This window comes from Ranitomeya imitator, chromosome 6, assembly GCF_032444005.1.
Source record: "Ranitomeya imitator isolate aRanImi1 chromosome 6, aRanImi1.pri, whole genome shotgun sequence".
Classification (NCBI taxonomy): domain Eukaryota; kingdom Metazoa; phylum Chordata; class Amphibia; order Anura; family Dendrobatidae; genus Ranitomeya; species Ranitomeya imitator.
In genome coordinates, this window is record NC_091287.1 from 39,922,025 (window position 1) to 39,949,268 (window position 27,244).

The 27,244-nt window shown below is 40.7% G+C and overlaps 1 protein-coding gene across 2 annotated transcripts in view; it reads left to right on the forward strand.

Annotated features, from left to right (window-relative positions):
- Nucleotides 1-27,244, forward strand: part of MALRD1 (MAM and LDL receptor class A domain containing 1) — a 419,241-nt gene that overhangs the window by 32,546 nt on the left and 359,451 nt on the right. For both annotated transcript variants that reach the window (XM_069729529.1, XM_069729530.1), the window contains exon 5: nt 11,449-11,542. In XM_069729529.1, coding sequence (XP_069585630.1) covers nt 11,449-11,542 — 94 coding nt within the window. The remainder of the gene's footprint in view (nt 1-11,448; nt 11,543-27,244) is intronic.

The following is a 27,244-nucleotide window of genomic DNA, read 5'->3' on the forward strand; positions in this document are numbered from 1 at the left end:
AATATATTTTCTATACCATTTAAAGTAATGTTTCACTGGCTCGTACAAAGCTTGTTTTTTTCTGTGGTAGCATACGGATGCAAAATCTAAACAATAAAGAAACAAGAAAGAATAAAAATGGCGACTTCGAAAATGTAGTGCTGGAGAAGGATTATATCAATTCCATGGATGGCAAGAAGAACCAACAAATCAATTTTGGAACAAGTCAAGCCAGACATGTCACTCGAAAGAAGAATCACCAAGCTATAACTTGCCTTCTTTGGACACATCATATGAAGATAGCAATCACTGGAGGAGGACATCATGGTCAGAAAAATAGAAGGAACAAGGCAAAGAGGAAGACCAGCAACTTGTTGGCTTGATATTATCCAGATAAGAGGGAAAAAGACCATGGTGGTCTTATCTAGGCTTGCACAAGATCCATCTTCCTACGTTCATTCATCAAGTCACTCACCACGGCTAGAAATTGAGCAAAAGACTATTAAATACTATAAATAATAAATTTATTTTCACTTCAGAAGACACTTTTTTTTCTATAAATGGATGTGATGTTTACTCATTCTAGTTTAATACGATGTTTTGACGGTCTGCAACAAATCTAGCAGCCAAATAATAATAATAATAAGCGATTGTTCATATCGACTTTATTTAGTGATGTGGTAAGCTTTTTTAAGACTTCTGTTTGTCTGATATACACAGTGTTATGTAAAAGTTTGGACACCCCTGATCAAAATTACTGTTATTGTGAACAGTTAAGCAAAATGAAGATGAAATGATCTCTAAAAGTTCTAGAGTTAAAGATGACACATTTCCTTCATATTTTAGGTTAAAAAATATATTGTCTTTTGTTTTATTTAAAACTGACAAAAAAGAAAATAGGCCAATACAAAGATTTGTGTGCTCAGATAACTTTGACCAAGGTTTCAGATGTTAAGTAGCCTGTTTGGTTTATGGCTTGTTCGCTCCTCTAACCTTGTGGCAAAAAAAAACAGGCATGGGTTCTTCTAAGCAGCTGTCTAGCACTCTGAAAATTAAAATGGTGGAGGCCCACAAAGCAGGCGAAGTCTATAAGCGTTTTCAAGAAGCCCTTTCCTCTGTTCAAAATATAATTAAGAAATGGCAGTTAACAGGAACAGTGAAGGTCAAAATAAGGTCTGGAAGACCAAGCCAAATATCAGTAAGAACTGCTTGTAGGGTTCCAAGAGAGCCAAATCATAACCCTTGCTTGACTACATAAGACCTTCAGAAAGATTTAGCAGATTGTGGAGCTGTGGTACATGGTTTTACTTTTCAGAGACACCTGCACAACTATGACCTTCATGGAAGAGTCATCAGATGAAAACCTCTCCTTCATCCTCACCATAAAATTCAGCATCAGAAGTATACAAAAGGAAGTAAGAAGGAAAAGCATGGCACTAGTGACTTCAGTGCTCATGTATTTGTGTAACAGCCAGATTTGTGAGCTGCAGTTGGCTTATCGACTGGTGTAAAGTGCTCAGATTAGAACATTCGTAGAACACTGCTGGCAAGAGAAAAAAGAAAGCGGCACACTCTTTCGATGAAAATAGGGTCCTTTATTGCATAGTTTTGGACATGGACAGGATATGAAAGAATTCAGAGGAGTGCACTGCTGCTTTTCTTTATTTCCTTGCCAGCAGAAGTATGCAAAATACACTGTTGGAAACAAGTGCTGTGGATCAATGAGGTTAAAATAGATCACTTTGGCCCCAATAATCAAAGGTATTTGTGGAGAAAAAAGGACACGGGATTTCAGGAAAAGAATATCTCGCCAACCATTAAGCATGGGGGTGGATCAATCATATTTTGGGATTGAGTTACAGACAATGGCACAGGGAACATATCATGAGTAAAGGGAAGAATGGATTTAATGAAATTTCAGCAAATTCTTGATGCAAACATAACACCATCTGTAAAAAAGCTGAAGTTGAAAAGAGGATGGCTTCTACAAATGGATAATGATCCTAAACACACCTCAAAATCCACACTAGATGACCTCAAAAGACCCAAGTTGAAGGTTTTACAATGGCCCTCACAGTCCACTGATCTGAACATCATTGAAAATTTGTGGCAAGACCTCAGACTAGCAGTACATGCAAGACGACCCAGGAGTTTTACAGAACTGGAAGAATTTTCCATGGAAGAATGGATGAAAATCCATCTCCATCAAACGAGAACTGAAAGACACTCGACAGGCTACAAAAAGCGTCTACAAGCTGTGATACTTTCAAAAGGGGGTGCTACTAGGTACTAACCATGCAGGGTGTCCAAACCTTTGCATTGGCCAATTTTCCTTTTTGTGCTTTTTAAAATGTAAAAGATGAAAATATATACCGTATATGTTTTTGGCCGAAAATACAAAGGAAATGTGTCATCTTTAACTTTAGGCCTTTTAGAGATCATTTAATCTTCAACTTGCTGAACTGTTCACAATAACAGTAATTTTGACCAGGGATGCCCAAACTTTTACATGCCACCTTTAGGCTCTGTTCACATCAACTTACAGCAGGCAGCAAGAATGTTGTATTATGTTGCTCCTCTTTTGAGATCTGATAAAATTGACAGCAACCTCTGACAAGTGTGTATTTTACCCATTTAGAATGGCTTTCAATCATCTCCCTCACTCCCTCACTGATTTGGCCGATATTATTTCATCACGGTTTCTCCTTGACTTGCCAGAGTTTCACCTTTAAAGATGCAATCTTCTATTTTTATTCTGTTGCTTGCTTTATTAATAGTAATCTAAAACAAGCTTAAATAGCTTATAGACAAGTTCTCTGAGACTACCTTAGATTGAGTTTGTGTAACCACTTAGGCACAAGTAGTTATATATATTTTAATAAGAGTAAGGCAATGTTCACACGTTCCTGATTTCCCTGCTGTTTTTTCTGCACTAAAAACCGCAGCTCTTGGCAGAAAACGCAGGTGCGTTTTTTGGTGCTTTTTGGTGCGTTTTTTGATGCGTTTTTTGATGCGGTTTTTAGTGCAGTTTCTGTGTTTTCTAGGAAGTTTTTTTAGGGTTAAAATGGCTGAAAATACCCTACCCCTAACCCTAGCCCTAACCCTAACCCTACCCCTAACCCTAACCCTACCCCTAACCCTACCCCTAACCCTAACCCTACCCCTAACCCTACCCCTACCCCTAACCCTACCCCTAACCCTACCCCTAGCCCTACCCCTAGTTCTAACTGTAGTGGGGGAAAAAAAAAATCTTTTTAGTTTATTATTGTTACTACCTATGGGGGTGATAAAGGGGCATTTAACTTTTTTTTATTTTGATCACTGTGAGGTTATCACAGTGATCAAAATGTGCCTGGAACGAATCTGTGCATGCGCCCGCCATTTTGGAAGATGGCGGCGCCCAGGGAGAAGATGGCCGGACGGACACCGGGAGGCCCGGTAAGTATAAGGGGGGGAGATTAGGGCACGGGGGGGGGGTGTCGGAGAACGGGGGGGTGGCATCGGAGCATAGGGGGGTGGGATTGGAGCACGGGGGCAGCCACACTGCAGCGGTTCTGCATCACAAACTGCAGAAAACCCTCAGATATTTTTTTCGTCTGCGGGTTTTACTGCGGGTTTGACCTCACAATGGAGGTCAATGGGTGCAGAACCGCTGCAGTTCCGCAAAAAGAAGTGACATGGTACTTCTTTTTTACCGCAGCTATTCAGCGCGGCTTTTTTTTGGATTTTCCGCAATGTGGGCACAGCAGTTCCTGTTTTCCATAGGGTACATTGTAATGTACCCTGCATGGAAAACAGCTGCGGACCCGCAGTGGGAAAATCGCGGCGGTTCCGCATTAAAAAAAAGGATGGTGTGAACATGGCCTTAGCGGAAAGCTAAAAGGGTGCTGAATGGTTATCAAACTGTGTCCATTGTTACAGATACTGGCTTAAATTTAGTTAAAATTAATGTGTCTTCAGAAAATGACCTACAGTGTAAATCAGATTTTATGCTAAATGTATTCTTTAACCACTTCGAGACCAACGACTGTACATAAACGTCAGGGCTAGCTGGGCTCTGTGCAGCAGCGACGTTTATGAGTGGTCAGTGGTCTTACAGCGCTCAGGACCCCCAGGGGCCTGCAAGTGATGCGATTCCCATGCGGATCAAGAAATTGAAGGCGTTGTCAAGTTCGGTGGAGGAAGCCTGATGATATGGAGTTGTTTTACAGCCAAAGGCATTAGGTGCTTGACCAGGATGGATGGTGGTCTCAATGCTGAGCTATATGTGACTATCCTACAAGACAAGTTACTTCAAAATAACGAGTACTATGGGTATGAAAAGGACAGCATAATGTTCCAGCAGGACAACAAGTTGAAGCATACATTGAAATTGGCAAAGAAATGGTTCAATGACAATTAAGTACAGGTGCTGGATTGGCCCTCACAGTCTCCAGACCTCAACAAAATTAAACACTTGTGGGTAGAGATGAAGAAAAGGCTGTATACTTACCCAAGTGAGGAGACCAGTATGCACCAACTATGGGAACGTATAGAAGCGATCTGGGATCAGTTTTCAGTGGAGACATGCTTGAATCTGATAGAGAGCAGCTCAGAAGGATTCACGCAGTGTTGCAAGTCACAGGTGGATTTACAAAATAATAAAAAATAAAATTTAGACTTTTCGGAGCAAAACAGTAACAAAGCAGTGACATGACAAGAATATGCATAACTGTTGTGAATTCCGCTCTTGGGCTCCCTCCGGTGGTTGTAAGTGGCACTTTTGTGAGTTCTGCTCTTGGGCTCCCTCCGGTGGATTTAAGTGGAATGGCTGCTCCTTGGATTTAGCAGTCTGCAGGTGCTTCCACTGATTGTCTTTCTGCTCGGCTATTTATGCCTGGCTCTTTCTTCAGCCAGTGCCACTTGTCAATGGTTCCTGGTTGGATTCACATCTCTCTTGGATTTCCCTGATATCCTGACCAGTTCAGCAAAGTTAAGTCCTTGCTTTGCTCTTTTCTGTCCACATGTTGTGGACTTATTTGTTCTGTGCATTCTATGTTTTGTCCAGCTTGTCAGTATGGATTAATTGAGTTGAGCTGGAAGCTCTGGGAAGCAGATTTACCCTCCCCACCTTTAGTCAGGTGTGGAGATTTTTGTAAACTCTGTGGATTTTTGTAGTTTTTAATACTGACCGCACAGTATTCTATCCTGTCCTATCTATCTAGCTAGACTGGCCTCCTGTGCTACATCCTGGTTTCATTCTGTGTATGTCTTTTCCCTCTCCACTCACAGTCATTACTTGTGGGGGGCTATCTATCCTTTGGGGATTTTCTCTGAGGCAAGATAGTTTTCCTGTTTCTATCTTTAGGGGTAGTTAGTTCTCAGGCTGTGACGAGGTGCCTAGGGAGTGTTGGGAGCATCCCACGGCTACTTCTTGTGTGGTGTTGAGCTTAGGGACTGTGGTCAGTACAGGTACCACCTCCTTCAGAGGTCCCATGTTGCTCCTAAACCACCAGTTCATAACACATAACTAATCGCATGCAAAATAGTTTCAAGTCAAACTTATGTATGAGATAGGCAAGATGGTGCAGTGACCAAGAAATAACATTTCTGGTGCTTACTTTATAAGTTCATTCTTTTTGTATTTAGATAGATTGGATTTTTATTAACTTGGTGATACCAGACATGTTTTTATTTCTTTATTGGGAAAAGTTAATTGGCATGCTTATGTTTTTTTATTTCCTCTTTTTTAGATTGAAAAGTAAAAAACAGGCATTCCAATTACATACCTTTTTCCGGTTTGAAAATAAAGAATTAATATGTATATATATTATATAGTCCCCTTACGGGACTTGAACTTGCAATGGTTTTTTTGTTCTATTTACTGCAATACTACAATACAAAGGGTAAATGATGATTTCCTTAGAAGCCCAGCTTGTGTCTTGTGATAAATTATCAGCACTCCAGCATTACCAGCTGAGGGTCCAGTGGGAGTCAATGTTCCATTTAAATTTTGATTGACAGCAGAATCTAAATGGTTAATAGCAGCGATCTGAGGCAGCTCCGTTTACTGCTATTCCAGGCAGATGCTGGCTGCATAGCACAGCATCTGACGTATGTGGAGCGGGCTCACAACCTGAGCCAGCTCCTCACATGCGTACCCTGGTGCGGATGTACAGTCACATTCATATCTGTCAAGAGATAAAACATGGTGCCATTTGATGACCAGCTTTTTTACTTATTGTGTTCAGTCCTATATTTTTTAAATAAATTTATGAATTGAACAATTCTTTTTAAAACTTTAATGTTCCTTTAAGTAGTAGTTTTTTTAAATGTTCTATACTTTAGTTTCTGAAATAGTAAAGTCACATAATGCTTCCTGATAGAACAGAATGATTCGCTCAAAGTTATTTTCCAATTTTATGCTTTTCCAAAAGAGACTCTGTCGCTGACAAGTTCCAGCGGAGTTTGGGGTGGTTGTTCACAGATCATCCCAGATGTGTTTTGCAGGCATGGAGGATTGGTCCGGAAATAAACACCATCTCGCGTTGTCATCAGTATGTTTTATTTGACAGAAGCGTATATATTTTGTGATAAACGCTTGCAGAGCATTGGCAGGTACCCAGCAATATATAAACATTTCACTAATATCAAAATGTTTTGATGGAAAAAGCAAAACAAAAAAAAAGAACATTCATAAATCAACCATTGCTAAAGAAATATTTATTTAGTGCAATGTGCCAAATAAAAGAAAATAAACTATTACAATGTCATCCTCTTCCGGTAATGTGCGCTATAACAAGTTTAAATGATTTCTGCTGCAGCTTTTAATCAATTTGCAAATGTTGTTTAACATAAACTGCAGAGGAAAAATGGCGAGAAGTAGAAGCTACACAAATGTTGGAATGTGAGTGACGCTGCGGGTTTGAAAGAAATTCCATGTAACCGGGAGAACATTTCTCTGTGTAGAATAAAATGCGAAAAAATACGTCAGCTGCTCTTCATATAATGGTGACTGCGATGTGCACAATTCATATCCTGTTAATGTAAGGGATTTTCTAAACTTCTGAAAAATATAAAATGTATTTATATGTGAATGATACCCAAATAATCCAACCAATGCTCAAAAAGTAACCACTTTTCTTTCTTTCTTTCTTTCTTTCTTTCTTTCTTTCTTTCTTTCTTTTTCTCTTTCTTTCTGTCTGTCTGTTTGTCTTTCTTTTTCTTTCTGTTCTTCCTTCTGTTCTTTTCTTTCTGTTCTTCCTTCTGTTCTTTTCTTTCTGTTCTTCCTTCTGTTCCTACCTTCCTTCCTTCCAACCAATGCTCAAAAAGTAACCACTTTTCTTTTCTTTCTTTCTTTCTTTCTTTCTTTCTTTCTTTCTTTCTTTCTTTCTTTCTTTCTTTCTTTCTTTCTTTTTCTTTCCTTCCTTTCTTTCTTTCTTTTTGTTTCTTTCCTTCCTTCCGTCCTTTCTTTCTTTCTTTCTTTCTTTCTTTCTTTCTTTCTTTCTTTCTTTCTTTCTTTCTTTCTTTCCTTCCTTCCTTTCTTTTTTTTTCTTTCCTTCATTTCTTTCTTTCTTTTTGTTTCCTTCCTTCCTTCCTTCCTTCCTTCCTTCCTTCCTTCCTTCCTTCCTTCCTTCCTTCCTTCCTTCCTTCCTTCCTTTCTTTCTTTCTTTTTCTACAATACAGATTACTATAAAGAGATCATTGTTATTTATCAAACAGTAGAATACATTATTTTAAGTTGGCATTTACCTTTATACTTGTCTCTTCGCCTGGGTGTTCTCGTTTTGTTTTTCCCAGTTTATCCTTTTGGTCTTAACAAACCTTTTTTTCTTCCTTTCCCTTTTTCATCCTGAACCTTTTCCATTCTTCATTTCCCCTTTACCTTTTAATCTCTTTAAATTTTGCATTTTTTTTAAACTTTTATTATGTTTTTATATATGTCTACATTATTGTGTATTCATAATATGCTTCCTTCTTTTTTGTCTATTCCCCCTTTCATGTAAAAAAAAAAACCCTTAATAAAAAGTATTTAAACAAACAAAAAAAGTAATCGGCTTTCATTTTTATCATCTTAGGCTATGTGCACACGTTGCGGATTAGCCTCAGGAATTGTCTGGTGCTGATTCTGCATCTCTTGGCAGAAAACGCAGGTGCGGATTTGACGCGTTTTTTTGTGCGGATTTGCTGCGTTTTTTACCCCTGCGGATTTCTATAATGGAATGGGTACAGAAACGCTGCAGATCCGCAAAAAAGAAGTGACATGCTACTTCTTTTAATCCGCAGCTTTTCCGCACCGAATTTTCCGCACCATTAGCACAGCAATTTTTTTCCTATTGATTTATATTGTACTGTAAATCACTTGCGGATCTACAGCGTTCTGAGAGGAAAAAAACACTGCCGATCCGCAGGAAATCTGCAACGTGTGCACACAGCCTTACACAGCACAGTTTTGATGCTGCCAGGGCTATTTGTGAAAGTGATTACAAATGTAAAGAACAGGAGTCCCCTTGGGACTTTCAGAGAAGTGCCTAATGTTTAGTGTCTTAATGTTTACCGGATATTTCATTTTGAGCCATGGAGGCATTGTCTTTCATTTTTAATGGCATGCCCATTTCTGTGCCGCCCAGTTGTTTTGATGCTGCCAGGGTCTGGCATGGATTATCAATGTAAAAGACTGATAAGTGATAACTAGTGTTGAGCATTCCGATACCGCAAGTATCGGGTATCGGCCGATACTTGCGGTATCGGAATTCCGATACCGAGATCCGATATTTTTGTGATATCGGGTATCGGTATCGGAAGTGTAAAATAAAGAATTAAAATAAAAAATATTGTGTTATTCACCTCTCCGGCGGCCCCTGGACATCAGCGGGAGGATCCGGCGTCCGGCACGGCTTCTTTCTTCAAAATGCGCACCTTCAGGACCTGTGGTATGACGTCCCGGCTTCTGATTGGTCGCGTGCCGCCCATGTGACCGCCACGCGACCAATCAGAAGTCGCGACGTCATTCCTCAGCTAAAGTCCTAGAATAAGCGCCTTTTAGGACCTGAGGAATGACGTTGCGGCTTCTGATTGGTCGCGTGGCGGTCACATGGGCGGCACGCGACCAATCAGAAGCCGGGACGTCATTCCACAGGTCCTGAAGGCGCGCATTTTGAAGAAAGAAGCCGTGCCGGACGCCGGATCCTCCCGCTGATGTCCAGGGGCCGCCGGAGAGGTGAATATAACAATATTTTTTATTTTAATTCTTTATTTTACACTTTAATATGGATCCCAGGGCCTGAAGGAGAGTTTCCTCTCCTTCAGACCCTGGGATCCATGAGGATACATTCCGATACTTGATGTCCCATTGACTTGTATTGGTATCGGATATCGGTATCGGCGATATCCGATATTTTTCGGGTATCGGCCGATACTATCCGATACCGATACTTTCAAGTATCGGACGGTATCGCTCAACACTAGTGATAACACAACCTAAAAATCCTAAAATGTTAGTATGTTCTGAATGTTATATATAACATTATATGTTATAGCGTGCTGCTCTTTGCGATGGTTACCGGCCACGTCTGCTCTGTATAAGAGATGGCCACTTTTCCTCGGTAAGGAGCGCAGGGCTTGCAGGATCTTTGTGCCAGAGCTTGCAGGCGCTGCTCCGAAGCCGGCTGGAATGTTGGATCAGGTTGCAGCATTTGAGATCCCACACTTTGGGACTGGTTAGATGAAAGCATGCTGTTGGTCTAAGGCCGGTTTTACATTTGCGTTTTTTGCCGCTGCATTTTAGCGCAAAAAAACGCATGCTTTTTTTCCCTATACTTAACATTAAAAATGCATGCATTTTTTTGCATGCGTTTTGCCGCGTTTTGACGACGCATGCGTCGTTTCTATGCTTGCGTTTTGTTTCAGAAATGCAACATGTAGTAATTTCTAGCGGCGTTTTTTTGCCGCAAAAAAAACGTATTGCTGTCTATGTAAACGTATGCGTTTTTAAGTTTGCATGCGTTTTTAAACGCATGCGTTTCAATAGAAAAACACAAGAATACACACTGATAAACCACCCCCCAACCCTAACCCTAATCCTAAGGGATCCTAACCCTAACCCTAAGGGTTAGGGTCAGGGTTAGGGTCCCTAGGGTTAGGGTCCCTAGGGTTAGGGTTAAGATCCCTAGGGTTACTAGGGATCCTAACCCTAACCCTAATCCTAGCTATTTCTGTTTATAGTGGGTTTTCTAGTTGATTTTGATGATTGGCAGCTGTCACACACTTCTCATCATGCGTTTCAAAAATGCAAACGCAGGAAAAAACGCATGTAAACACATCAAAACGCCGCGTTTGTTTTAACACATGCAAAAACGCATGCGTCTAAAAAACGCTGCATTTAAACGCGTTTACATGCGTTTTTTCACCAAACGCAAATGTGAAACCAGCCTAAATTGTGAACCTTCAAAATTCTGCAATATCCTGGGAAGACAGAAGAGCGGTTCACACCAGAAAAAAAAAAAAACATTAGACCCCCCCCTTTAACACAACCTTAAATCTGAAAATTTAGGTAAAGAATAAAATTTTCTGAAAATCCAACTCATCAGGGTCCAGAAAGCTGACAAATTGTGAAGCAGAGGTGCAATTTAAAGGGAATAGAGCAGCAGGTTTTTGCTGTGTAAACTGAGGGCAGCATGAGGTAAGGGCTGAGACGCTGATTTCAGTGATGTGTCACTTATTAGGATGTGTGCTGTCGTTTCAATATTTTATCAGCAGTAGATTATCACTGCCCGGACAGGTGCCAGTGTGAGGCTTGGTCTAACCATACTCTCACCACTGATAAGCAGCTTCCTGTCTGTATACAATGTACATGGAGAGCCTGGGGTGGGCGGAGGCAGCGTTCTGAGCTCTGCTCCATGCTACATCTAAAAACTATGATCATATATAAGTGATACATTGTTGGATTCAGGGTCTCTTTCTCTATATTATGCTGCTCTCAGATGAGGTAGCTAAAGCCTGATAACAGATTTCCTCCTTATGCAACATCTATATGCAACATCTATAACAGTATTTTAACTAATATGTGCCACTTGCATTGGTAACTTCACATATGGCTGAAAAGCTCCAGGGCTTGAGTGGCTCTGCTACCTTCGTGCCCTATAACTATTCCCCCTTTTACACAAAGCCTGTAGAAAACCAAGATTTGCCTCCTTTATTCCTCACAACAAGTTAAAAATGCTTTTGGTGCATATACCAGTCTAATATGTCCAGGAACTGTCCTGATTCTCATACTGTTTTGACTGGTGGTTCCATTTCATAAACATTCTGCCAGCACAATAGGTGCAGGGCCTGTTTTCCTTTACTTTCTAGCAAATTTTTTTTAACAATGATTAGTAGATTACCTGGTTATCAAATTACTTACCGTATCACATTAGATCAAGTCGCCTGAAAGTATAGGGACACAAATATTTTCTAGCATTTCTAATAATGTTTCTTTTTATTTTTCAGATCATCATCAGAGCTGTTACGTTGGGGAACGGCACATCTGAGTCTATTGCAATCGATGACATTTCTTTCAGTGAAGGATGTAAACCAGCTAATGGTGAGTAATTCTTTGTTTTCCAAAAAGTATAATTTCTCCTTGCGGAGATCGACCTGCTAAGCATGCTCCTCATTTCGGCATGCTCAGCATGTCCATCTCCGCAAGGAGAAACAATACTTCTTGGATAACGGTCGGACGCCTCTCACATAGACAAACCAGATCTCCGCTTTGCACTGACGAAGGGCAGGACCCCCCGAAACACAGTGTCTGCAAATTGAGATTCTGGTTTGGCTATTATCCTGAGTCATGTGACACGGCTCGTTAAAGGGTTGACATAGTTTTGTAGGATTGCTACCTTCCAATAGGTGGCACTAGAGTTCTAGTTCTCTTCTTCTCTGAAGAGACAATTTGCATAATTAGCATTCTTCGTTTTGTGATGTTAATTTATGTCCTTTTATGTAAGTCTTAGAAATGTCCAAAATGGACAAACACATTGAATTCTACCGTTTTGATTACCTTTCTCCGAGCATTGATCCAAAAAATGCCCAAACCAAACCCCTGTAATGTAGCTGAGAGTTTATCCTTATCTAACGGCTCCCTAGGATCAGTAGGAGAGGCCATCTATATCAGGTTCATAGGGGTTCAATTCTCAGGTTTTTTTCAGTATTTTTTTAATATTTCTGTCTGGCTTTGTGCTAATTCATTATATATTGATATAAAGGTTTAAACTTATTTTAGGCCATCTGTTATTTATCTGTTATTTATCTGTTATTTGGGCCATCTGTTATTCCTGTTTTCTTTTTGCAGTACACACAATATGATTATAAAAAGGAATGTGTCATCAAAAAATGTAAAATGTTTATTCTTTTTATGCATACATATATAAATGTATATATGGTAGGTATATGTGTGTATATATATATATATATATATATATATATATATATATACAGTTAGGTCCATATATATTTGGACAGAGACAACATTTTTCTAATTTTGGTTATAGACATTACCACGATGAATTTTAAACAAAACAATTCAGATGCAGTTGAAGTTCAGACTTTCAGCTTTCATTTGAGGGTATCCACATTAAAATTGGATGAAGGGTTTAGGAGTTTCAGCTCCTTAACATGTGCCACCCTGTTTTTAAAGGGACCAAAAGTAATTGGACAAGTGACTTCAAGGCTATTTCATGGACAAGTGTGGGCAATCCCTTCGTTATGTAGTTCTCAATTAAGCAGATAAAAGGCCTGGAGTTGATTTGAGGTGTGGTGCTTGCATTTGGAAGGTTTTGCTGTGAAGTAAACATGCGGTCAAAGGAGCTCTCCATGCAGGTGAAACAAGCCATCCTTAACCCCTTAATCCCATATGACGTACTATCCCGTCCAGGTGACCTGGGACTTAATTCCCAGGGACGGGATAGTACGTCATATGCGATCGGCTGCGCTCACGGGGGGAGCGCGGCCGATCGCGGCCGGGTGTCAGCTGCCTATCGCAGCTGACATCCGGCACTATGTGCCAGGAGCGGTCACGGACCGCTCTCGGCACATTAACCCCCGGCACACCGCGATCAAAGATGATCGCGGTGTGCCGGCGGTGCAGGGAAGCATCGCGCAGGGAGGGGGCTCCCTGCGGGCTTCCCTGAGACGATCGGTGCACGGTGATGTGCTCACCGTGTACCGAGCGTCTTCTCCCTGCAGTCCCCGGATCCAAAATGGCCGCCGGGCTGCATCCGGGTCCTGCAGGGAGCACTTCCGGGTCAGGATCAGGCTGCAGCTGCAGCTCTAATCCTGCCCGGCTGTATGTCAGATCACCGATCTAACAGAGTGCTGTGCACACTGTCAGATCGGTGATCTGTATTGTCCCCCCCTGGGACAAAGTGAAAAAGTAAAAAAAAAAATTTCCACACTTGTAAAAAAAAAATAAAAAAAAAATTCCTAAATAAAGCAGAAAAAAAAAAAATATTATTCCCATAAATACATTTCTTTACATAAATAAAAAACAATAAAAGTACACATATTTAGTATCGCCGCGTCTGTAACGACCCGACCTATAAAACTGGCCCACTAGTTAACCCCTTCAGTGAACACCGTAAGAAAAAAAAAAAAAAAACGAGCCAAAAAACAACGCTTTATTATCATAACGCTGAACAAAAAGTGGAATAACACGCGATCAAAAAGACGCATATAAATAACCATGGTACCTCTGAAAACGTCATCTTGTCCCGCAAAAAACGAGCTGCCATATAGCATCATAACCAAAAAAATAAAAAAGTTATTGTCCGCAGAATAAAGCGATGCCAAAATAATTATTTTTTCTATAAAATAGCTTTTATCGTATAAAAGCGCCAAAACATAAAAAAAATGATATAAATGAGGTATCGCTGTAATCGTACTGACCCGAAGAATAAAACTGCTTCATCAATTTTACCAAACGCGGAACGGTATAAACGCCTCCCCCAAAAGAAAATCATGAATAGCTGTTTTTTGGTCATTCTGCCTCACAAAAAATCAGAATAAAAAGCGATCAAAAACTGTCACATGTCCGAAAATGTAACCGATAAAAACGTCAACTCGTCCCGCAAAAAACAAGACCTCACATGACTCTGTGGACCAAAATATGGAAAAATTATAGGTCTCAAAATGTGGAGACGCAAAAACTTTTTTGCTATAAAAAGCGTCTTTTAGTGTGTGACGGCTGCCAATCATAAAAATCCGATATAAAAAACGCTATAAAAGTAAATCAAACCCCCCTTCATCACCCCCTTAGTTAGGCTAGGTTCACATTGCGTTAATGGGTTAACGCTAACGGACAGCGTTGCACGGCGAAAATGTCACAATTAACGCCGTGCAACGGGTCCGTTAGCACAACCATTGACAGCAATGTGATTTTCTGGTGTAGCGCATCGCTAGAGCGTGCCATTTTCGGCTCGCGCTAGCAAGGTGCCATTCTTTTGTGGCGCGCCTCAGACGCTGCTTGCAGCGTCCGCGGTGCGCCCGAGGTCCGATCCCCGATCTTCCAGACCGGGGACGTTAACGCGACCACTAAACACGACACCTAAAAAGACATTGCGTTAGCGCAATCCGCTAGTGCTAAACGGATTTCCCTAACGCAATGTGAACCTAGCCTTAGGGAAAAATAATAAAATTAAAAAAAATGTATTTATTTCCATTTTCCCATTAGGGTTAGGGTTAGGGCTAGGGTTAGGGCTAGGGTTAGGGTTTGGATTACATTTATGGTTGGGATTAGGGTTGGGATTAGAATTAGGGGTGTGTCAGGGTTAGGTGTGTGGTTAGGGTTACAGTTGGGATTAGGGTTAGGGGTGCGTTTGGATTAGGGTTTCATTTATAATTGGGGGGGTTTCCACTGTTTAGACACATCAGGGGCTCTCCAAACGCGACATGGTGTCCGATCTCAATTCCAGCCAATTCTGCATTGAAAAAGTAAAACAGTGCTCCTTCACTTCCGAGCTCTCCCGTGCGCCCAAACAGGGGTTTACCCCAACATATGGGGTATCATCGTACTCGAGACAAATTGGACAACAACTTTTTGGGTCCAAGTTCTCTTGTTATCCTTGGGAAAATAAAAATTTGGGGGGCTAAAAATCATTTTTGTGGGAAAAAAAGGATTTTTTATTTTCACGGCTCTGCGTTGTAAACTGTAGTGAAACACTTGGGGGTTCAAAGTTTTCACAACACATCTAGATAAGTTCCGTGGGAGGTCTAGTTTCCAATATGAGGTCACTTGTGGGTGGTTTCTACTGTTTGGGTACATCAGGGGCTCTGCAAATGCAACGTGACGCCTGCAGACCAATCCATCTAAGTCTGCATTCCAAATGGCGCTCCTTCCCTTCCGAGCTCTGCCATGCGCCCAAACAGTGGTTCCCCCCCACATATGGGGTATCAGCGTACTCAGGACAAATTGGACAACAACTTTTGGGGTCCAATTTATTCTGTTACCCTTGTAAAAATACAAAGCTGGGGGCTAAAAAATCATTTTTGTGAAAAAAAAAAGAATTTTTATTTTCACGGCTCTGCGTTATAAACTGTAGTGAAACACTTAGGAGTTCAAAGTTCTCACAACACATCTAGATAAGTTCCTTGGGAGGTCTAGTTTCTAATATGGGGTCACTTGTGGGGGGTTTGTACTGTTTGGGTACATCAGGGGCTCTGCAAATGCAACGTGACTCCTGCAGACCAATCCATCTTAGTCTGCATTCCAAATGGCGCTCCTTCCCTTCCGAGCTCTGCCATGCGCCCAAACAGTGGTTCCCCCCCACATATGGGGTATCAGCGTACTCAGGACAAATTGGACAACAACTTGGGGTCCAATTTATTAGGTTACCCTTGTGAAAATACAAAACTGGGGGCTAAAAAATAATTTTTGCGAAAAAAAAAAAATTATTTTAACGGCTCTGCGTTATAAACTGTAGTGAAACACTTGGGGGTTCAAAGCTCTCAAAACACATCTAGATAAGTTCCTTAGGGGGTCTAGTTTCCAAAATGGTGTCACTTGTGGGGGGTTTTAATGTTTAGGCACATCAGGGGCTCTCCAAACCAACATGGCGTCCCATCTTAATTCCAGTCAATTTTGCATTGAAAAGTCAAATGGCGCTCCTTCCCTTCCGAGCTCTGCTATGCACCCAAAAAGTGGTTTACCCCCACATATGGGGTATCATCGTACTCAGGACAAATTGGACAACAACTTTTGTGGTCTAATTTCTTCTCTTACCCTTGGGAAAATAAAAAATTGGGGGCGAAAAGATCATTTTTGTGAAAAAATAAGATTTTTTATTTTTACCGCTCTGCATTATAAACTTCTGTGAAGCACTTGTTGGGTCAAAGTGCTCACCACACATCTAGATAAGTTCCTTAAGGGGTCTACTTTTCAAAATGGTGTCACTTGTGAGGGGTTCCAATGTTTAGGCACATCAGGGGCTCTCCAAACGCAACATGGCGTCCCATCTCAATTCCAGTCAATTTTGCATTGAAAAGTCAAATGGCGCTCCTTTCCTTCCGAGCTCTGCCATGCGCCCAAACAGTGGTTTACCCCCACATATGGGGTATCGTCGCACTCAGGACAAATTGCACAACAACTTTTGTGGTCTAATTTCTTCTCTTACCCTTGGGAAAATAAAAAATTGGTGGCGAAAAGATTATTTTTGTGAAAAAATATGATTTTTTATTTTTACGGCTCTGCATTATAAACTTCTGTGAAGCACTTGTTGGGTCAAAGTGCTCACCACACCTCTAGATAAGTTCCTTAAGGGGTCTACTTTCCAAAATGGTGTCACTTGTGGGGATTTCAATGTTTAGGCACATCAGGGGCTCTCCAAACGCAACATGGCATCCCATCTCAATTCCAGTCAATTTTGCATTGAAAAGTAAAATGGCGCTCCTTCCCTTCCGAGCTCTGCCATACACCCAAACAATGGTTTACACCCACATATGGGGTATCAACGTACTCAGTACAGATTGTACAACAATGTTTGGCATCCATTTTATCCTATTACCCTTGGTAAAATAAAACAAATTGGAGCTGAAATAAATTTTGTGTGAAAAAAAGTTAAATATTCATTTTTATTTAAACATTCCAAAAATTCCTGTGAAACCCCTGAAGGGTTAATAAACTTTTTGAATGTGGTTTTGAGCACCTTGAGGGGTGCAGTTTTTAGAATGGTGTCACACTTGGGTATTTTCTATCATATAGACCCCTCAAAATGACATCAAATGAGATGTGGTCCCTAAAAACAAATGGTGTTGTAAAAATGAGAAATTGCTGGTCAACTTTTAACCCTTATAACTCCCTAACAAAAAAAAATTTTGGTTCCAAAATTGTGCTAATGTAAAGTAGACATGTGGGAAATGTTACTTATTAAGTATTTTGCGTGATATATCTCTGTGATTTAAGGGCATAAAAATTTAAAGTTGGAAAATTGCGAAATTTTCTAAATTTTCGCCAAATTTCCGTTTTTTTCACAAATAAACGCAAGTTATATCGAATAAATGTTACTACTAAAATGAAGTACAATATGTCACGAGAAAACAATGTCAGAATCGCCAAGATCCGTTGAAGCGTTCCAGAGTTATAACCTCATAAAGGGACAGTGGTCAGAATTGTAAAAATTGGCCCGGTCATTAACGTGCAAACCACCCTCGGGGCTTAAGGGGTTAAGCTGCGAAAACAGAAAAAACCCATCCGAGAAACTGCTACAATATTTGGAGTGGCAAAATCTACGGTTTGGTACATCCTGAGAAAGAAAGAAAGCATTGGTGAACTCATCAATGCAAAAGACCTGGGCGCCCACGGAAGACAACAGTGGTGGATGATCACAGAATAATCTCCATGGTGAAGAGAAACCCCTTCACAACAGCCGACCAAGTGAACAACACTCTCCAGGAGGTCGGCGTATCAATATCCAAATCTACCATAAAGAGAAGACTGCATGAATGTAAATACAGAGGGTTCACTGCACGGTGCAGCCACTCATAAGCATCAAGAATAGAAAGGCTAGACTGGACTTTGCTAAAAAACATCTAAAAAAGCCAGCACAGTTCTGGAAGAACATTCTTTGGACAGATGAAACCAAGATCAACCTCTACCAGAATGATGGAAAGAGAAAAGTATGGTGAAGGCATGGTACAGATCATGATCCAAAGCATACCACATCATCTGTAACACACAGCGGAGGCAGTGTGATGGCGCGGGCATGCATGGCTGCCAGTGGCACTGGGTCACTAGTGTTTATTGATGATGTGACACAGGACAGAAGCAGCCGAATGAATTCTGAGGTATTCAGAGCCGCCATACTGTGTGCTCAGATCCAGCCAAATGCAGCCAAACTGATTGGTTGTCATTTCATACTACAGATGGACAATGACCCAAAATATAAAGCCAAAGCAACCCAGGAGTTTATTAAAGCAAAGAAGTGGAATATTTTTGAATGGCCAAGTCAGTCACCTGATCCCAACCCAATTGAGCAGCATTTCACTTGTTAAAGACTAAACGTCAGACAGAAAGGCCACAAACAACCAGCAACTGAAAACCACCGCAGTGAAGGCCTGGCAGAGCATCGAAAAGGAGGAAACACAGCGTCTGGTGAGGTCGATGAGTTCAAGACTTCAGGCAGTCATTGCCAACAAAGGGTTTTCAGCCAAGTACTAAAAATGAACATTTTATTTAAAATTATTGAATCTGTCCAATTACTTTTGGCCCCTTTAAAAACAGGGTGGCACATGTTAAGGAGCCGAAACTCCTAAACCCTTCATCCAATTTTAATGTGGATACCCTCAAATGAAAGCTGAAAGTCTGAACTTAAACTGCATCTGAATTGTTTTGTTTAAAATTCAATGTGGTAATGTCTATAACCAAAATTAGAAAAATGTGGTCTCTGTCCAAATATATATGGACCTAACTGTATATGTTGTACGGTATACAGTACAATGCAGGACAGGATAGGTCCTCCACTGTTGAAGATGTTCATATTTACTACTTTTATACTTTTACGTACTTTTTTTTATACGTTTTTTAACTTTTTTTTTTAACTTTTGCTTTTTTCACTTAAAAAAAAAAAATATTTTGCTTTTATTTACTACTTCTGCATTCTGAACAGTGGGACGTCCTCTATTAAAAGAGAGTTTTCGAATAGGATATTATTACAATGGGGTTTCTGAACATAACAAAACCCTTTAATTTGCAGATGACTGTAACTATGTGCCATCCAAATGTATTCCTGCAGGGCCAGTTCTTGTTGACTAATAGTCTCTTAAATATGTGATTTCAACGGTCCTCCGTGGTTTGCACTGACCTTGATCCGCTGCACAGATCATAATTGAACCTCATAATGGGCAGATGGAATAATTCTATGGGACCGGAGGTGTATTGTGGGTGCGGGCAGGGTAGTTGGTTGCCAAATAAGTGGAGAATTACGGGGGCACAACATTTCGCTCTCCCCCACTCCTTTCTCACTCCATCTGAACTGTGAAGTGACCATGTCTGCAAGCGCACTGTGAGTGTTGCATGGAAATGCCTCTGCAGAGCGCAGCATTGGAGATGAGATTGTCATGGGAAGCGGCACTCTGCATAGGCAGTGACCGAAATGACAAAGCTCAGCATATTGATGTGAACTTTGTGCGCTTGGTTGTAGCCTATGCAGAGTGCAGCAGCTGATGAAAATCTCATCTGCACTGCTGTGCTTTGTATAAACAGCAAGGGAGAAGGGAGAAGAATAGCACGTAGAAATGAAGTATCTAGTATCTAGTGCAGTTCACATGATTCAATAATGTCTTAATTCATTACTAAGATCTGCTGTTATATTTTTACACATTTTCTAATCCTAACTAGGTTTATTATTATGGAGTGGTTTAGGTTTAGGCTTTGGCTTAGGTTGGGACTTAAGACTAGGGATAAGTTTAGCCTTAGGACTAGAGATTGAGTTAAGGCTAGGCTTAGGGCTATGGTTAGATTTATGTTTAGACTTAGCCTTAGGGATAGGGCTAAAGTAATCAAATTGTTACATTAAAAACAAAATGTAGTAAAAAATTAAAACCAATAAAAAGCATAACTTTGATTTTAGCCAAAAATAAAAAAAACTGAAAAAAAATTAGGGAGGTCAAAATCAAAACTATAATTACGGTACATCAGTATTTTCCTCAAATTACAGTACATTTAAGTGGGGAATAAGGCTGCCGTCACACGATCAGTATTTGGTCAGTATTTTACATGAGTATTTGTAAGCCAAAACCAGGAGTGGAACAATTAGAGGAAAAGTATAATAGAAACATATGCACCACTTCTGCATTTATCACCCACTCCTGGTTTTGGCTACAAATACTGATGTAAAATACTGACCAAATACTGATAGTGTGACGGCAGCCTTAGGGGTTCAATACTGGACTGGTGGAAGGCACTCTGGGAGAACTAACGGTTCATGGGTTTATTGTTGCAAAATATTCGCCATATACTAGGGATTGGCATCTCACGCTACCCCAGTGGATGGGACAGAGATCAGAGGACGGCACATGGACCACCAAGACTTGGTGTCAATGAGTAACCCGGTGGCATAAGGCACAACTGATTTGTGCATTATTTTGCATGGTGTGTAATAGAAGAAAAGCTATAGAAGAAATTGTTTTTCGCAAATACTTATGACACAGACACTTCCCAAAAGTTAGGTAAAAAATCTTCTTAGCTCGAAATAGAAGCAAGATGCCATTTTTTGAGATAACTCTGATTTTTCTAAGCTAACGTCTGCAATGCCTATAGATGGGGAAGCAGCCAGTTTATCAAAATTTTCAGCAGTACGGTATTTTTAAGAAAAAAAATAACGAATTTAAAAATTAAATTTGACATAAAAGAAACACACTAGTGGAAGAGAATATTAGACTCCTACATAAAGACCAGAAAATCCTGAAATTTCTAAATGTCTGAGTTTTCAATCATTCCGAGCAACCTGAAAAGCCAAGATGACATTTTCCACCATTTTTCTCACCTTAAGTCTCTGCAGTTTATTGTGTTTGAAAGGTCTCTTGGCCGATAAGCTGCATTTATGGGATGTTTATCTTGGCTTTTGTCTAACCAGGGAGATGTCAACAACCCCCATTTAATTTTACAATTTCTATACATTACTGAAAGATAAGATAACATCCTGAATGATTCAAAACATGCAATAATTCTATATGGATGACTTTACACATAAAGAAACTAGCCATCCATTTCCATATTTGGACGATTGATTCTTCTTGGCTTTTTACCATTTTTGTATCCCTACATTCCATTTTTATTCTTCTCACGGTATTGCAGAGGTTTAAGGAATTATGTATTGTTCTAACTTGTCACGTGTACTGTTTAAAAAAGGTAAATCTCAATCAATTCAATCAAGGAATGGAAAAGGATAGGTTGATTAATGTTTAATCATTTTTAGTTGGGTGGTGGAATTCCTTTGATTGGGGTAGGCGGTTTTACTAATTGTACTGGAGGTGGTTGGCAGCATTAATTATACTAATTGTGAGTGGAAGCACTAATTGTACTGGGTTTATATGGTGATATCAATTGTAGTGAAGCTAGGTGGCAGCATCAATTGTATTCGAGAAAGGTGGCAACATTAAACGGGTATTATGGTTTGTTTAAAACACTGACAGCGTCAAGTCATGAGGATAAAAGAAGAAAATAAGTTATACTCACCCGGTAATCCGTCACCCTGCTGCAGCACCGCCGGTCTGACAGTCTGTTACACGCCTGTTGCAGGTATCCCAGACATGTCTTGGTTTACTTCGGACCACTGCCCTCTGTTGTGATCCACGGCAGGTTTTACAGGTTGCCCGGCATGGCTCAGTGTAGTCATCTCCATGATCTCGTTTAAGGCCTATTAGTACACACACCTGTCATTTTGGATGGTGATGACTCAAGACTCTAGTTTGGTTTACTCCACCTTCTGTGCTCCCCGCACGTCTTTTCTTGCTGATGTTATTTAATCTGTCCTGCTGCTCCCAAATTTCCTGTGTGTGCCATGTCCTCGCTCCCTACATGCTACCAGCTGCACCAACCCCCGGGTTCTGTGGGCTCACCCGGACATGGGGCTTAGTGGGTTCACGTAACACAGTCTCCTCTGTATCGCTAATGATGATGTCCTGACTCATGACCACCAGTCAAGTGACCAGTGCGGTTATTGATTGGCTGCAGGATCAGTAGTTGGGTGGACAGAACTTCATCGCTGCTGGTCTATTGGAGAGCATTGGAATGGCAACACTGGAGCAGAGAGCAAATTCCCATAGTGAGTATATATTCTTTTATCAACATGGCTTGCTGCCACCATTTTTTTAACCAAGCCAGAAAATCCATTTAAAGGGTTATTGTCTTACAATAATAATCTTTATTTTTATACAGCGCTAACATATTCCGCAGTGCTTTACAGTTTTGCACACATTATCATCACTGTCCCCGAGGGGGCTCACAATCTAAATTCCCTATCAGTATGTTTTTGGAATGTGGGAGGAAACCAGAGAACCTGGAGGAAACCCACGCAAACACGGGGAGAACATACAAACTCCTTGCAGATGTTTTCCTTGGTGGGGTTTGAACCCAGGACCCCAGCCCTGCAAGGCTGCTGTGCTATCCACTGAGCCACCGTGCTGCCTCACGTCTTCTTCAGTCTCCAGAAGAACACCGCTTCCCTGCCTCATGGTCTCCTGGTTGCCGGAGGAAGGTTAGCTCTTGAAGATTGAAAGTTTGGAGCTGTGACATTGCTGTGTTAGCTGTCGTGCCAGTCCAAACCTTGTGCTTTCCCATGCTGTAAGCACAGATAGCTTTGCTAGTGATGGGTATAGTGTTGGATGGGACATATATTCCTGTCAGCAAGCGCTTGTCGTAGTGGTGAACAACAGGGAAGAAGGTATGCCCCAGCCTGGATCTTCTCAGCCATACTGAGTTTTTGTGGCAATGCCCGTATTCCACAGCTGCAGGGCTTAAGACAGCCAGAACTCCTCAGTGTGTGTTGGTGGGTGGGAAAGAGCTGAGGGATGTTTTGTGGCAACATCAGACCCGAACAGGGTGGCACCTCCAGGACGGGAACTTATGCTGTGGAAACAAGCTGGATTTTTGTCCGAAGTAAAACTGTATTTGTTTTCTGTGGTTAATGTGAATAAATAACTCAGTGTGCCTTTTTACTACGTCCCTGCATTTGTCTAGTAGAGTGAATCGCCACATTGGCCACATCAATTGTATTTGACATGGTTGGTGACTAGTGATGAGCGAGTATACTCATTGCTCGGGTTTTCCCTAGCACGCTCGGGTGACCTCCGAGTATTTGTTAGTGTTCGGAGATTAAGTTTTCATCACGGCAGCTGATTGATTTACAGTTATTAGCCAGCTTGATTTCATGTGGGGATTCCCTAGCAACCAGGCAACCCCCACATGTACTCAGCCTGGCTAGTAGCTGTAAATCATTCAGCAGAGGAGATGAAAACGTAATCTCGGAACACTAACAAATACTTGGAGATCACCCGAGCGTGTTTGGGAAAACCCGAGCATCGAGTATATTCGCTCATCACTAATGCTGACTTTAACTGCTTGCTGCTCCCCCTCAAATATTCACCTCTCCCTGTTTACCGCTGCTCCGGTCTCGCCAGCATCTTCTTACTCTCTGTGACGTCTCAGGGCAGAGAACACTATGACGTCACTACAGCACACCCTCTGTGCTCAGCAGTGCAAAGAGTCAAAAGAGAACAAAGCAGCGGGGAACGGCAGAGGTGAGTATTTGATTATTTTTTTTTGTAGAATTATATGGGGTCCATTATAGTGTGTGGCGCACTATGTAGGGCCATTATACTGTATGGAACAATATATGGGGCCATTATATGCTGTATGGAGCAATATATGGAGGCATTATGTAACGGGAATGGTGGAACCACAGTGCGTGGTCAGAGGAGAGCCTGGAGGGGCGTGATTAGGCGAGCACCCTTCACTAGAGCCCCTTATGGTGGGGTGAAGCTTGGCTTCTGATGGACTTTTAGTAAAGGAATCAGTTACTGACAATCCCACTGTCATCATTCTGCCCTTTGTTTCAAACTGAACTCCAGTGGTTCATCATGTACCAGAATAGTTTTAAAATATACAGAAGATATGTGGATTTTGCCAGACCACTAGAGTTCACTGTGTGCAGGGATAATAGGCTTTGTATGATGAGTTTCAGATCTAACAAGATAACGACAGCCTGATGACATTGATATACTCAAGAAGAACTAGATTGTTGTACTTGGCAGGCAGAACATTAGAGTAAGTTTTTAGATAGATACTGTAGATAGATAATAGATAAATAGTGGATATATAGATATGATATAGATTTCATCATAATAATTTCACTTTGTTCCCTCCTTCCCAAACTTTTGTTAAATAAGTCAAAGTATCACTGGCCATATTGCTTCTTTGTTCCATATTCAAGACTTAATGGTCTCATGGCCGCTGAGTTTAGCAGGACTGAACCTGTATTTGCAGGAACAATACAAGCAACATAATAATAATTTTGTGAGGATTTTGGCAAAATGCATTTAACTCTTGTCTTGTTAATGCATACTCTGCTAAAATTCACTTCAATCATGTTACATTCGCATTGTATTAATAGATGTTTATTGCACAGAGAAGAACATTATCTCACATTAAACAAGCACTCCTCCTCCTCCTCACATCAAAGTTCTTATCCTGTTAATATATTGCTTTCATCATATTATATAGCACTGTGTAGTTACAATTGCTCATTTTGATCTCTTACCCAGTTAATTCTTGTCTTTCCAATGATTAAAGGAAAAGACAATTCACGGCTTTGGGTTGCGCTAACCAAAATCATTATCCTTGATCCAACCAATGGTTTTTATGCTTGAGAAAGACACCAGTCAGGCGTGGAAACACATTGTGGATTAAAAAACGCTTTTTTATATACTGGATTGAGGATCACCATTCCGGATAGTGTACCTCATAACCTTGAAAGGTATCACCCTATGGTTTGCTGTGTTTCCCTACAGTGTTTATCTAACACATGATTAAAAACTGACTAGATGAATCCTTCTAAGCTCTGTGTAGAAACAGGAGGTCAGTTTTCCCTATATGAGTCATAAGTCACTGCAAAAGTCCCTGGCAAAGGGGACGAGAGGAGCAGTTGGGTCAGGAGCTGAAGAAGAGCATGATTTTTGCAGGGAAAATAAACTTCCTTTTTATACATAGCACAGAGAAAAGAGAAGAATTAGCTGGGTAGAAAGACAAAATGAGCAATTGTAAATACACAGTACTTTATAATATGGTGAATGTAATCTATTAAGAGGATAAAAAAAATGTTCTGCCATGTTTCACTGTAGTTAGAGTAGACTTTTCTTTATAAGATTCATTTCATCATCTATAAATATGGCTTTGGCATTATTGATGAGCGTATCAGGCAAAATTCAAATTTGCCAGTTAACATGTAATTTCCCTGGAAATTCAATTTGCAGAGCATTTTTTCTCCGCAAAAGTAATGTCCCTAATTACGCTCTGGGATCTCTACAGACCCTAGTGCATAATAAACGTTATATATACAGTATATATTAAAAAAAATACAAAATCCTTATACTCTCTTAACCACACAGCTCTCACTGCTCGTTGCATTTTCTGGTCTCCTCCTTGAGCTCTGAAATCTCTGAGCCTCTCATTGTGAGAAGGGACCTCCAGCTCTGCTGATGCCCAGGCAGGTTCTGTGCAAATACAGTAACGTCCTCCCCAAGTGAGAAGCAGGGATCAGAAGGTGCAACTAGGACCAGACAAGTCACCTTTTAATCTTTGGATGGCTCTTCAAGATTCCGAAAAATGGTGACCGCTGGCGCCTTTTGCTGAATCCACGTAGAATCGAATGATCAAAAATCTACATTTTGGTGAATGCTAATTGTTGTAAAATTTGAGTAGATTTCAAATCCACTCAAGTTCATTTACTCATGTCTACCTGGTATTCATTCCCAGCTCTAATTTTTACATCTGTTCATGCAACACTTTCACAGGAGGATTTTTATGGTTTACTTTATGCAGCATGACAATCTTTTGCTTTTGCCCAAAGATCATTGTCTTCTTCGGTATACAGCATATGGTGCAGGTTGAAACCTTCACTCTAGATGTCTTCAGCTCCAACTAAAGTTCTTTGGGTGTTTCACGTGGTTTCTTTGACATATTCTTAAACCTTTTTTCATAGGGTTATCTCATCAATTTTCCACTTTCCACCACATCCTAGATGTTTTTTGACTGTTCCATAAGCAACAAACTTCTTGTTAACATTTTGAACTCTTGAAGCCAATAATGTGCTTAGAGACAAACTTGTACTCTTTAGACGGCTTCTGCTTGGCGACCAAAGAATTAATGGTCTGCTCTTTGCCATCATGAGCGAGGAACATGGATTAAAACTGATCTTTTTAAGCTTCAAAGCCATAATTTACTTGATAATTAAAATAATGTGAACACTGACAAGGTAGGGGACGAATTTCAAATACATGAGTTTTTTTGGTGAGGTTATGAGTACAGTGCACATGACCACTGCAGCCAATCATTTAGCCCTGCGGCTTATACTGTATACATTGTGCCGTATACATTGTAGTCATTACGTCACTGCTGAAACCAGAATGAAGACACCAAGGCAGCAGCCGAGAGACAGCACTAGACCCAGGGAGGGTGACTACCACCTATGTTTCTTATTTTCAGCATCTGCAACGCTTCGGGGAGAAGACATCTCATCATGGAAAGCCAGTTTGATTTTCAGGGGTGCCAATAATGTTGATGACAACTATTAAGGAGTCTCTTCGACAAATGCAATATGATTGTGGCAAAATTGCATGGGAATACTTGTTTTTGCAAAAAATGTTTGAGTTGTGGTAATCAACCTCACATTCTTGTTAATGGGGTCCTCTATGGTTATAATATCGATGACCTGGTGTCAGGATTGGCTATCAGTCTAAGAGTAGTGGGGCTTGCTTAAATGGGACTTAGCGGCAATCAGTAGCAGAAAGTCAGACCAACTATCAACCAGATATAGATGGCCTATCATAAAGATAGGAAGTAAAAACCATGAGGAAATGTTCCCACAATGAGTTTTTTGTGAGTTTTTTACACTGTCTATTTCAAATAAATGCAAGTAACTTATTTTACTTAATGGGAGCAGAAAATCTGCAATATGAAAAACTCACCAAAAGCTGATCATGAGAACATAGCTTTAAAGAAGTTGTCTACTACTTTGACAACTTCTCATGCCCCGCGCTT